The sequence below is a fragment of the Anabas testudineus genome, chromosome 22 (assembly GCF_900324465.2).
Source record: "Anabas testudineus chromosome 22, fAnaTes1.2, whole genome shotgun sequence".
Lineage (NCBI taxonomy): Eukaryota > Metazoa > Chordata > Actinopteri > Anabantiformes > Anabantidae > Anabas > Anabas testudineus.
This window is the reverse complement of record NC_046630.1, coordinates 13624337-13638285: the sequence shown is the minus strand read 5'-3', so window position 1 is coordinate 13638285 and position 13949 is coordinate 13624337. Positions and strand designations below refer to the sequence as shown.

Below are 13949 nucleotides of genomic sequence, written 5' to 3'. Positions count from 1 at the left end.
CAGTACAAGAATAACACACAGAATAGACAGTAATACCAACAAAACACACAGTAGGACTTGAATGTAAAGTGACTAAGCTACACATCAGTGTGGACACTGACTCTCTGTCAGGGAGTCATTGTACAGGCTGATGGCTGTTGGCACAAATGACTTCCTGAACCTTTCCTTGTCACAGCGGGAGCTGGAGAAGTGAAGTTAGTGAACTTAACCCAGGTCGTTTGTTTATGTTGTTTTTTTTTTTTTTTATTGCAGCTGTTTCTGTCGCGTTCCTCAGGGTTTTACAGCTTACTGATGTCTGCATATACATCTTACTTTGTTTTCTTAACAAAACCACTGAGAGCACTGCGTATTATAATTGTATTGAGGTAAGATATGATTATGATATGATTCTACAATTATTAAGAAATCTCTAGAACTGCCTTCTTCCACCTGAGGAATATTGGTTAAATTAAAAGCATCCTGCCTCAAAGTGATGCTGAAAAACATGCATTTATTACTTCCAGACTGGACTATTGTGATTCACTTAATTCATTGATAGGATGTCCTAATAACTCCTTAAAAAGCCGAAATGCTGCAGCCAGAGATCTGACAGGAATTAAGAATTAGTAAGACAGATCCTATTTCTCCTACATCAGCTTCTCTCCATTGGCTCAGTGTAAAATCCAGAATAGTATAAAACACTTCTCCTCACATATAAAGCACTTAATGATTGAGCTCCATCGTATCTTAAACACCTCATATTTTCTCAGCAGAAAACTTTGTTCTCAGGCTGCAGGTTTACTTGTGGTTCCTAGAGTTTCCAAATGTAGAATAGGAGAATAGCAGAGCCTTTAGCTATCAAGCCCCTCTCCTGTGGAACCAGCTCCCAGTTCAGGTTTGGGAGTCAGACGCCCTCTCTACATTTAAGACTAGACTTAAAACTTTCCTTTTTTATAAAGTTTATAGTTAGAGTTGGCTCAGGTGACTCTAAACCATCTCTTAGTTATCCTGTGTCTGCTGGGGGAATTCTACTGACACACTGAGCTCCTCTTCTCTTTTCTATCCATTCAAATTCAACCATTGCATGTCATTAACTTTGTCTTTTCTCTCTCCTGTAGTTGTGCTTCCTCCTCTTTGTCTCCATCTCTCTGTTCCCCTCTGCAGGTATCCTCGGCCTTTGAGCTGTATATCTCCAGAGTGCTGACCCTGCCGACCTGCCCAGTGTTTTTCTTGCTTGTTGTTTTTTTGTTGCCTGCTGTTCTTTTATCTCTCCTCCTTCCACTTGCCCCAACCGGTTGAGGCAGATGGCCGCCCACTCAAAGCCTGGTTCTGCTGGAGGTTTCTTCCGTTAAAGGGAGTTTTTCCGGTTGGTGGTTGTTGGCTTTTCTATATAATTCTGTATACAGCTATACTTTGTAAGGTCTTAAACCTTAAACTCTGCCTTGAGATGATTTCTGTTTAGATTTAACGCTACGCGAATAAAATTGAATTGAACTGAAACATGGAGGTTCAATGGAGGACAAAATGGGAGAATCCAGGCAAAGAAGAAAGCACAAGAAAATACAAGAAGAAGAAGAAGACAGGAAGATGTACAGGCTTTTATGAGGGCTCAGTGGCCAACACTTACTGTACAATATGCATGACACATATCCAAGTTTCTTTCCCAGTAACCTTAATTTACATCTATTTCCAGCATTATGTAAGTGGTGTAATGAGCGTTTAATCAACTTTTAATTCTTCTGAGCAGGCAACTTTCCAGGGGCTCTTAGAAAGCTGGAGGCCGTGGAGACATTAAGTAGTGACATAAAAACAGAGGCTGTTAAAAGCAAAGTAGAGGAGGAGATAAGCATCAAGAACAGTGAATGAAATTCTTCTTTATTCATACACGTAGCCTGAATGTTCCTGTTTTAATTTATTCTACTTCAGATCACACCTGATTCACGCACAGTTTCTTCACTGCATTTCTTCCATGGCACAGCACATGCATATGTAATATTATAATAGTAGGAACAATTCAGGTCGTGCAGTCTAGCTGCAGAGCATTCTGTTAATTGTGTGAGTCTCCAGAGTTGAATGTTGCAAAAGTTGATGAGAGGCTAAATATAAATATGAATTATTTTGCCTGGCATTTAGATAGATGACTTGATATGTTGTATTTCTGACATTACATCATACTGAATAATTGTATTAGAAACACAAATTAGTGTACGATGATAGATGGGTACACAGTTTAATGTCCATTTAAAAGACCACAACACATTTTCAGTGGTTCAGGATATTGTCTGTATTTCATTTTATGAAAATATGTTTAACTAACACATCTTTGTACCTATATTGTGTGAGATTGTTCATGTGGATTTTGACAGTAGGAATGATACAGACCTCTAACTCACTGAGCTGCCATACTAACAATAATCGCTCAGCCGCTCATCTGTGGGACGTCATTAATGAATATTTAACACGCTCTACCAGATGAGGGCAGTAGAAGGCTGCAAGAGAGGGCATGTCTACCTTTCAAATTTCAAGCACTGGTATGAATGCATGAAAGAAAAACAACCATCTTAAGGTACTTTAGTCATTTTGTCATTTTACATTATCCACCCTGTAGATGTTAGTTTTCCTACAGCATGAACTGATATGAGAACGTTCACCCAGCGAGTGTCATGACATACATTATGCCTGAAAACATAGTCAGAAGTTATTAAAACATCTTTTAAAAAGACATTTTAGCACATTGTGAAATATCAGTTAAAAAAAAGGGAGATGTGATTCCAGGAATTTCATTTTCAAACATTTTGGCCCATGGTGGAAAGTCTAGTACGGCACTCTCTGGCCATCTTTAGTCAGACTGGGATTCTATTAGCCAAGAGCTTCTCGGCTGTACTTTAGTTAATAGCTCGGACAATTATTGCACAGTACCGCCACTGTATTAAACAACAATATTTCTGTGTGCTATTACAACTTATTCACGGGGGTTTTCTGAGCCAAGAATCACAGCACAGTTCGTCTTCATGCACTGGCAGCAAGATTAAGCCGATCTGTGGCGGTGTCATGTATATGAAAAAGAAATGTTATTTCAGTTTTTTGTTTGTTTGCTTTCTTTAATGCTACCACTCTACAGTGTGTTCGAAGTTTGACTACTCAGGACAACTGGTGCACATTGCTGCAAGCAGCCCACCAGCCACCATCACAGGCGTCCGCTCTGCAGGAGTTTGCTTTGGTTTTGAATATTTGAGCTGCTCAGTGGTTTCTGCGTAATGATTGATTGGTTCTTCCTGGCCCACATTAAATCTCTGCTGGTGACAGTTGGTGCAAAGGCCTTCAGGTGTTCTCTTTGGATGGATGAGAGACTCCGTGGGCCGGGACTTACAAACTGCATACAAACCAAATGTTAAATGTGTTTTTTTTTTTTTTTTTTTTTTTGTGTCTGACACTTGTAATATGCATCGTCTGTTTCTGCAATTAGACTGACATGTACTAACACAAATATTACTCACACTAACACAGTCGCACAAATGGGTACCTCAAGTCATCACGTTCAAGCAAGGGCATGCTGACCTGTTTTATTAGTGCACGTGGTGTGTGTGTGTGTGTGTTATGCATTTCAACAATGTTCAACCAGACTAATGATCTCTGAAGGACACCTATGTGTGTGAAAAAGGCTATTTATATACAGATTTAATATAATATATATGTACTGTATATACCTCTGCACCAGCTCTTCATCCAGCTATCTATCGAACTTTATACTTTACAATACAGACACATTGTATTGTACATTTACAATAAAAAAAATGAAATGATATTTTGTTATTTGCTCTTAAAGTAAACCACTACGCTCCTCGTGCAATATAAATCACGTTTATTAAGAGAGATGTGGTGGCATCGTGCCCTGCTCATCACTTCAGCCTAACATCAAGCCTTAACTTATATTACCCACTTGGTGAAGTTGCGCAGCTGAATGGTAGCCAACTTTTTATGGAGATGGAAAGCTACGAATCTTGCCATGAAGGTCACTGCTTTTTCAAACCCATCTCCGTACTCAAATGAACTTTTAAGACTTGATCAGCATAATAGCTTTGTCTGCACAGTGCATTGCTATGCCCAAGCTTGTGATCCTCGCCAATAGGTCATGCCAGATAATTAAAGTGAGAAGCTGAGGGAAATTCAATACGCTCTATTACAACTGAGGGAGCCTTGGTCTCAGGGGACATGCTGGTATTCACAGACTGGAGGTGAAGGTTTTTAAAATCATCACCTAACTCCTGCTGTAAACACAAGGCGTTGATTGTACCAATGTTGACTTCTCTAATCCCACATTACAAATTAATAAAATATCAGAGTAACTGCACGAGCTTACATGCTACTAAAAGCTTAAAGACAGAGCAGATAAACCCGATGTCTCTCCACAAACATTTACTTACTGTGTTCTAACAGGTGGCTCTTTAATTCTACCTTCAGGACGGGGGTCAGGGATGTAGTTTCACTAGAATTTAAGTCTAGTCTTAACACTAATTCATTTTCATTTTAGATATCAGTTTTATAATAACAGTCCACAAAGCGCTGGATAGAAAAATGCATATATAAATAAAAAGTATCTACATGTTTCCACGCACACCAAATTGTTTACCTTGTGTGCATCAATGAGTCACGTTCGACTTGAACCTGTTGGGTGATAAGTGAAAAGAGTGAGGTTTAGTGTGTTGCGCTGCTGTTTTATCTCAAATGGAAGGGCCTTAGAGGCCTTTTTACAGTCATCACCTGATAAACCGTGTCAGTTTGTTCACCAGAGAAAGGCCAGACTGATGGGCAGACTGATCAAGAACGTCCACGCTGTCATCCACTGCCCCGTATTATCATTTTGAAAAGGTGTCTGTTCACTCAGCCAACATTAACCTGAGTATCCCCTCTGTTGTCCTCTTCAGTGTTACTGTGCAAAACAAACGTTTACAAGTCAATTCATGTTTATTCCAAAAGCAGTTTAAACATCAATATCTTTTTTATTTTGAACACTCTTATTACCCTGTGGTTTCGTGCGATGCTGGTACCCTCTATTTCGCAACACTTGTGCATGTAAAATACATTCCCACAATGTTTCATCCCATGTCTTGTGAGTGTGACGTCTTCACATGTTGTGATGTCAAGGCTCCACGCAATGCTACTGCTCAAACCGAGGCCGAGTAGAAACGAACCCATCCGCCGTGCCGGATCCCGTGGCTTATGTGGGTAAAAATTCAATATGACCTTTTCTGGAATGACGCTGTCGAGCAGCCAGGACCCAGTTTGACAAGTCTGGCAAATGATTCTCTCACCATGCATTCTTGAACCAGGTCCTTGTGTGGACCCTCCCCCTCAACCTCACTGCCATGCGTCAACTGCAAACTGTACTCTTGACAGCATCACTTCTTCACAGTGCAGTGACCTTGGAAACATGCACTTTGTGTATTGAACGTAGCAAATGTGGATCTGCTGATAAAAAATTAAATACAATTTTTAACAATTAAGTTTGGTTAAAGTATCAGCTCAAATAGCACGGACAAACCAAGTGAAGAAAAGTGACCCGCCCTGCTGCGGTCACCCCCTGGGAGCAGGTGCTCTCCTGATGACCGCCGAGCTACACCAGTTAATTAACACCACTCAAGTGTGTCAAGAGGTGGGAAGGAAAATTGCTGCTCTTAGTGGTGTCACACTATGGCCTGCATGGTGGGAAAAAAAAGGGGAGATGCTGGGGGAATAACAATGAATTAGTTTTAAACAAACCTGATTATAAATGAGAAGAATAGGTGTGTTGAAAATCACAGCAGAAATGCTTCAGATTAACATGGTGGAAGTTGGTTTGTGCATGTTTTGGTAGCAGACTCTTAATTCATCTAATTGCTATAAATTTGAATTGATGGTGTGTGTTGGCCTGGGACTGATATTGAATTCTTGTGTTATGCTGTGTTTCTAAACACGCATGTTAGATGCCGACTATATTTAAACTCTGATCTACTCAGCACAATCTGAGCTGCTGTATGTTCAGGATGAGGTGGCTGCTGATGTCATGTCAAAAAAAAAGTAGGTACTGTATTCTTCTGCCATCAAATCTGCTCACGGCGTGATTGACGTGATGTTGTTTGCAGTGCCGATGAACAGCAGTGACCGTTACAAGAGGAAACTTTGCTTAGGAACATCGGAGAGATGGAGAGCAGCTCCCCAGTTGGTGTCTGCAAGCTGCCATGTTACCTTCATCTGTCTTCAAGCCCAGGCTCCCTTTCAGTGACTCTAAATAATTACACACTCTGCCCACATAGACTCAAGGCTGTGCACTCAAAATAATCTGTCTCCGTACAAATCCATGGGACTGCAGTTAGCCAGTAAAATCATTCAGAATCTTTTATTTTTCTACAAAAATATTTTACATTAGAAAACACAGCTTGAAATATACACAGTTCACCTGGTTTTGTAACCATGGAACATCTCAACTCAAATATATCTGTGTCTATATTTAAAATGTAGGTAAATATATCAGCAAGAATAATTCTGGTTGCTATCTTGTGAGGTCTGCTAAGGACATCACCGGCAGGAGCTTGGATTGATGAAAGAAAAGAAAAGGCTCCATTAACTATCAAAGCAATATGGAATAACAATCTATCCATATATATATATATATATAATTTGTTTTTTACCAAAAAAAAAACAAAAAAAACAAAAAAAAAACAAAAACAATGTTCCCTCCAATAATGGCAGGAAACGCTTCTGTACCAGAAGTGAAAATGATTAATCCATGGATACATGAAAAACAGCTCCTCAAAGAGCGTGGGTGTACGTATTGAAGCAAGGAACAACAGCATTAAATAACATGAATTAAGAAAGTCTGGAGTTTTCCATTTCTAACAGGGAATCATTCATTTGTGTCATTTCCTAACTCTCCGTGTGCCCTTTTCTTCATGGCGCTGTGCTGCATGCTATTCACCTATCTACCCATTTGCAGCCCCAGTCATTCGTCTACCTGTTGACATCCCAGCATGCCGTTCATGTGTCTTCCTGTCAACATCCCATGGGGGCCATTCATCTATAACCCTAACTATCTATCTACACTACATCCTAGGGTACTTTTCACCTGTCTGCCTTGATACATGCCACGGTGTCACTCACCTGTCTAACTAGAGTATCTATATTTCTGGATGTCATTCTTTGCCCTGGTTTGGGGCTTTCAGGCGCCTCTTCTTGTCAGACTGAGTTATAATCCTTTCTCTCTTTTTCTAGGATTGGTGCAACCAAACCCCAGGCATGTTCATGGCTGTAACCTTAACTCTCACCAACTAATTTGATTGGTGGAGTACGCTGGGAGGCAGCGTGACAGGATATCCTGCTTGTCGGCTATTATTTAAAGCAACAGATCCACAATTTGGTGAAAATATCCTTATGTACCTTCTTTACATGCAGCAGGGAGCTGTTTATCTTAGCATAACAACTAGAAATGGGGAGAAACTGTTAGTCTGGCTTTGTCCAAAGGTATAAAAATCCCCCTACGAGGACATAACCTCCTGTAAACATTTCATTTTGCACTTCAATTTTGGATGGATTAATCAAACAGGATAAACCCTGGTAATTAGTGAGCTTTAGAGATGGTATGTGGGTAAACTTACTTAACTGTAGCCGGGTGAGTGGTTTGTCCTTGTTTTCAGTCCCTATACAAACTAAACTATCCAGCTGCTTCAGTTTAAAGACGAGATCTGTATCTATCTTCTCGTCACCCAGTCCATCCCAGCATCCCATTCATTATTGCTGTAAACTTGTACATGAAAAAGTATTTCTCGTCAGTACCATTAGAATACAGTTGTATTTTTTGCGAATACATTTCTGATCAGTCCCACTCATGAATTAGCTTTCCCTGCACAGACTGTGTAGTCATTGAAGCAGAAGCTAACAACATGTGGTTCTGTGTAACTCAATTTGTAAAGCACAGTACTAGCATTGTCACTGTCAGTGGATTGGATTAATGGCTACTAGGTTCACCCTAGCATCATAATATGATATACTGTATGTTCTACCCATACTGCAAGGCGCTTTAAATGACCGTCAAATGACATGTGAAATAAATAACAGCAAAATAATACCAAAAACCATACCAATATTCATTTGAACAAAGTTTTCCAGTCTGTATTTACTGTGTCCACTGGGCCCGCCGCTAATGAATCTCTCCTTTGCACAATGTTTGAGAAATTTGTCCACTGCTTTGGCATCATAGCAGTTCAAAGCAGAGGGCCAGCAAGAGCGTCCAGAGAGGTGGCAGCAGCCAGATGGGAGACGGGGAGGGGTGGGCGCCTAAAGGCGAGGCGGTGTCAGAGGTGCAGGAGCACACCTCGTACCCGTTTTCTGCGTGGTCTGGGCCATGGTGCACGTTGACTCTCGTCTCTGTGCTTTTGAGATCCGTCTCCGGAGAGTCCGACTGCATCTCGGTGCACAGCAGCCAGTCTTTAGCGATGAGGCGGGGGTATCCCGCCTCCACCTCCATGTCGCTGCCCGGCACTCGCCAGTACTCCCTGCCCTTGAAGAAATAGGACGAGCCTTGACGAAGAGGGGAAACAGTGAGGTTTGCGTTAGCATGTGACTTCAAGACAGTAAACAAAAACGGCCCAACATGGAGAGAGTGATATGAAATAATAAACCCCACATGTGGATGTGTTGGAAATAGAGCTATATTAGCAGTATTACTGAGAAAGAAACATCTATAATTAACAATATGCTTGCTCTTTCTTTAAAACTTATTTTTGCTCCCTCTTCACCATTTTTCTCACTGTGCCTGTCACTTTGTCTCCTCTCATCATCTTTCTTATCCATCTCTTTAACTTGTGATTTCTCCATGGCTCCCCTCTCTCCTTAGCACTCTTCTCACTCACTTTTCACCATGAGCTGTCACCACATCTTCTTCACTTGTCTCTCCTCTTTCTATTTCCCTGTTTTCTCTTCACTCTAGGCTTGTGGAAGCAGCCTAAAGGCAGATAGAGGCTTTGATGTCGCTCCAGTTCCCCGGGCCAAAGGTGTGTATATATGCATATGTGCGTGTATTTATTTATATACAGTAAACACATTTATTTTTGTGTGGCTTTCCATAGAATTAGGGATTTTGTTGGTACTGTCCCCTCTTTTGCATTTGGCTTGCTCTGCCGCACACACATCAAAGAGCTTGGAGCAGGACCTGTGAAGCTGGCGAAAGCTCAGACACAGACCTCTAAACACCTGACAAGGGAAAAAGAGCATTCACACGTTCATTTGGGGAGTGAGGTGAGGCTGCTCGCTCCCACTGAGAGGAGCCTGAAATAACGACTGAGTGCCTGCTGCTAATTAGTTGTTTTTGTGCCAGTTTTCAACATCTACAAGTGTTTTATCAAAGCGTAATCTGGACAGCCAACTGGTGGAAGCGTTCCTCTAAGGGGGGTTTGCTCGGTAGAGGCTGACAAAGCAATGCAAGCTAAAGAAAGCATTATAAATCCCTGTGGGTAAACATGTCTTAAGCTTATGACCATAACTGCTTAGGAACAGCAGGCAACCTTTCTCCAGCACCTAGGGAGCAACTTCTTTTAGTTAGTAATGAAATTGGCAGGAATGTGTTGATATAACTGTATAGAACTGTTCAGCAATTCAACCTGAAATAATACATCAGTGATTGTGAGATGTATTGGGGAATGTGAAATGTTTTGTGACAAAATTATTTTATGAGAATCCATTCAGTTTGACATATTAAAGAACAGCAGTAACATTACCTGAAGTTTGTAAGTGACTGGATCTACGGCTTTAAAACAGCATTCTTACAAATAAATGACACAAACATAAACTGACAAAGTAAATAAACAACAATGAAACTTCTGCTTGGGTTTTACTCAAGTCAGAACACATCACTTTCCTTTTGAATCTGAAATGGGTAAAGAGTCAGCACCTTCAATGTACATTAGTTACTAAAATATTAACCACCAAGCTGACGTTAATGTGGACGCCTTGCTCACACTACATGAGCTGATTGCTAGTGACTCCCCTCCACTCCTGCTCCAGTCTGCTAGTACTAAGAGGGCCAAAAATGTATAAGTACATATGGAAAAATGGGTTTATATATTTAATTACCCATTAATTGTCCAACATACTATACATATAAATAAGTGATTGAGTAAACATAAACGTTCACATAAATCCAGACCTACTAATTTATAGCAATTGACATTTTGTGACTGTACTATACTATTGTCCTCCACATCCTCCTGTGTGCTCCCCCTGTCTACTGTACAGTGATTCAGTCAGCTTATGAAACAGGCTCTCAGCTCTAACCTATTGCATTTAGGCAGGGAGAAGAAATCTCAGTGGGCTTATTAATTAACATTTCAAGTTTGAACTGTGAGCAAACATCCAAATATGCTGTAAATTAAAATGTACAAGTTATTTACTCCAGCAGAAGTCTTAAGTGGTGTATTTTGATTAATTGTTTTTATTATTACAATTGATTTTCCAGTGCACACTAATAATGACGCCTCGTAATGTGCAGCTTCATGGTAAAGCCACACATAATTAAACATGGCCACCTGTGATCCTAAATACAGCATCCAATATGTTGTGGGTTTTATAGAAGGTACAAGATATTTCAGAGGAGGTAAAAGAGCATCATGTTTTACAGGCACAGATGCACATAGTCTGTAAAGATTACTGCCATGGCAGATTCAGGTGTGACATGCTCTACTAATGATCAAATTACTCCACCTATAAAGCTCACCACATTCAGAGAATGCAGAGGAGAAAGAAGAGAGGGGGTGGCTGGAAGGGTTTTAAAGGGAGCTAAAGGAGAGAGAGATAGGAAGGGAGAAAACACAATGCATCATTACTTGTATAAATAATATAAATTAAAGGATGCATTGTATTTCTGTATCAGTTTTTCTAAAGGATTATGTGTAAATATCGCCCTGAGCTCTAGTTGGACAATGTAGCTAATGTCTGATTGTTCTCTGATTTATACATAAAGGAAATTACATGAGCAAAGCTTAAATGCAAGGAAACTAAAAAAGGAAAATACAGAAAGCAGAATATCTCTGCTACTGGTCCTGGTATCTTGATGTTGATCATTATATTAACATTCGAGATTTTTCGCTGATATTTCTGGAGCAGTACCGAACTGCTCCGTTTCAACCACCTCAGCTTGTTAATTAAAAAGATCCAACAAAGGCAGGTGAAACATGTATCACAGCTCTGAGACCTGAAAATAATATCCTGCTAATCTGCTGTGTTACATAGAGTTGTCTGCAGCATATCCATGGCGACAGTGCCTAACATAGCTAGTGTAGCGTTACTTTTTTCATGTTTGTTTGTTAGAGGTTTGTGTGTGTACGGTGTATAAAGTTAACTATGAAGTAGTGCTGCATTGATGATCAGAGATCATAATTGGTTGATTTATGTTTGTCATTAGCGACTTGTGTTAACTTTTCCAACTTAATGTCAATTGTTGTGTCAGTGGTCAACCATATGTCATCAAATCTATGAGCCAATTTGAGGCCAACAGCAGAAAACAATACCCCTGTTGTCCATCTGGCACTGACACTACTTCCCTGATGTGTTTCAGAAATTTCAGACTATAATCATATTCTGGAAAATTTAATTATATATGAACAGAAGGCAGTGGCCATGCTGCCAAAATGAAACATTTTGCAAACACGACCACTCAGTTATAACAGATGAGTAGGACACTCCGAAGCAAAAGAAAGCAGTCTTGGCTGTGGTCACTGAGTGCCATGCACAATCAGCTGAAATGATGCGGGCCGCAGTCTATGTGATGATGGTACTCACACATCTAAGTTTAAGAAGTTTAACAACTCAGGCTGAAAGTGGAGATGAGCAGAGACAACTTGAGTGCCTGATAAAATACCTGTTGCCAGAGTAACTGCTGCAGAGTGAACGTGTAAGATGATGGCAGCATGCTGAGTATTTACTCAGTGGTTTCAATCACTGTTATATGTTAATGCTTCAGGACATAGACATACTCAAATGGTAGTTACATACTTAAACAGAAACCAAACAAATAATAGTCACACGACTGCGTGATTTGCATGATCGAGTCTGTGCCTGTGAATATATCTTCCTAGGGTTATCTGGAGCCTTCGCTTACTGCGTTTCATAAATCACCACACATTTGTGTATTAGCACACTGACAAATTATACCAATGAAATCATGTGGATCAACCAAATGCAGACATATACACATACAGACACACACACACACACACACACACTCACACAGAAATGCAACAAACATCTATTATATCAAGATGAAAGGTGTTGTTCGCAAAGTCATTTACAGGCGTTAGCTGACCCCCACAGAAACGTACTTGACACAACAGGTTTTTGATCAAAATCGTCATTTCTGCATATAGAGGTCTGATGCCAACCTGCAAGTTTAATGGAAATAACTTTTACAAAGAAACAAATATAAATCTAAAGCAGCATTAGTTTTGGAAGAAGCAAAAGAAGCTCTTCTATAATCTTCCTTACAACCTAATAAAATTGATGGAGAAAGTATTTTAGCAAACACAAGCACGCATTAGGGAAACACAGAGATAAAGACTTTACCAGTAAGCAGATGTTAATCAAAAAAAAAATCTAGTTAAACTAAACTAACAACAAAAATATGACTCGAATTACCAACCATTTCCATATTAGCATGATTTGGTCAGTGCATTGTGGTGTACAGTATACAATGTGCATATTAGTGTGTGTATGAGAGAGAGAGAGAGAGAGAGAGGGAGAGAGAGAGAGAGGGAAAGCCGTTGCAATGGAAGTAACAGATGCCGAGGCAGATAGTGTGAAGAGTGATGCACTGAAGCTACAGTATATGCCAGAGGGCAGTCTGCACAATGCATGGCTGCCCAGAGGGGGTAAAGCGGCAGTTTCTTTCATTACCTTTCTTCTTGCTCTGGTGCCATTCAGGCCTTTCATGGAAGACAACTGCAAACTGACTGCTCATCTGTTCAAATGACAAACTTCAGTGTTATCTTGGAGCAAGGCGGAGTCTTATCAGAAGGCGGATCAGCAGAACAGGATCAGGACTGACTGCGAGACATTGATTGCGCCGAGGTTAATGCAGGAGAAAGATTTTCTGCTGGACCACCTTGATTAGATTAGCAATCTTGTCATTCCATCTTAGTGTTTTTCGAATGGAATAGGGCCGACTCCGGCGAGCTCACACTGGCGGCTTGAATTAATAAGGAGAGACTGGCTTGTGGATTCATAACACCCAACACGGCTCTCCAGCGTGTTTGCAGTGTAAAGGTCAAGGCTGTTGTTGGCAAGCCCAGATGCCAGTCTAACAACCTCTTTCTGGTAGACTGACTCAGTTTCTGTAATCTAAAAAGTTTGTTGTCTGGAAACTTGAGTGGCTTACATGCAAAAGGTCCCTAAAGGCACACATACTGCGGTATATTTTATTTTCCATAACTGTATCTCCTCTTTTATGGGCCAGCGATTATTAGTTATTGCGTTATGTGTACACATTGTATAATATTTGCTAAGGGCATAAATATCTGTATATGTGGGGATGTACAATATATGAGTGTGTATTTAGTGTATTAATATAGTGTACACTTGCAGGTTAAAAAAAAAAACTCCACGGATGATGTTATTTGTTTACAATGATTATAACAATGAGTCAAAAATGCGTTCCAAAATGTTGCTGCAGGTATCAATATGAAGTGGATTTATGCTCAGAGAAGCTAAACTAATTGTTTGTAGCTCTTAGAAGTGGAGGTGCCAGCCATTGCCGTTAGGCTGAATAACGTCTGTTTCTGCCAGTTTCCACCCAAACAGTTTGTTTAAGCATGTTTTCCACATTAAATATATTGTCTCCAACTCCAAGTTAAGATTACCTGAATGTTTCCCCGACTACTTACAGGTCTCTTTAGAGCCACATGGGACTTTATAAAACTGTCTTTTTCTGGTGTTTAGGAAATTTTTGT

General features: G+C 40.2%; 1 protein-coding gene across 1 annotated transcript in view; it reads right to left on the bottom strand.

Moving 5' to 3' along the window:
- Positions 1-6750: 6750 nt before the first annotated feature.
- Positions 6751-13949, bottom strand: part of mmp17a (matrix metallopeptidase 17a) — a 62922-nt gene continuing 55723 nt past the window's right edge. Inside the window, exon 10 of the mRNA XM_026339104.1 lies at positions 6751-8532. Coding sequence (XP_026194889.1) covers positions 8207-8532 — 326 coding nt within the window. The 3' untranslated portion in view covers positions 6751-8206. The remainder of the gene's footprint in view (positions 8533-13949) is intronic.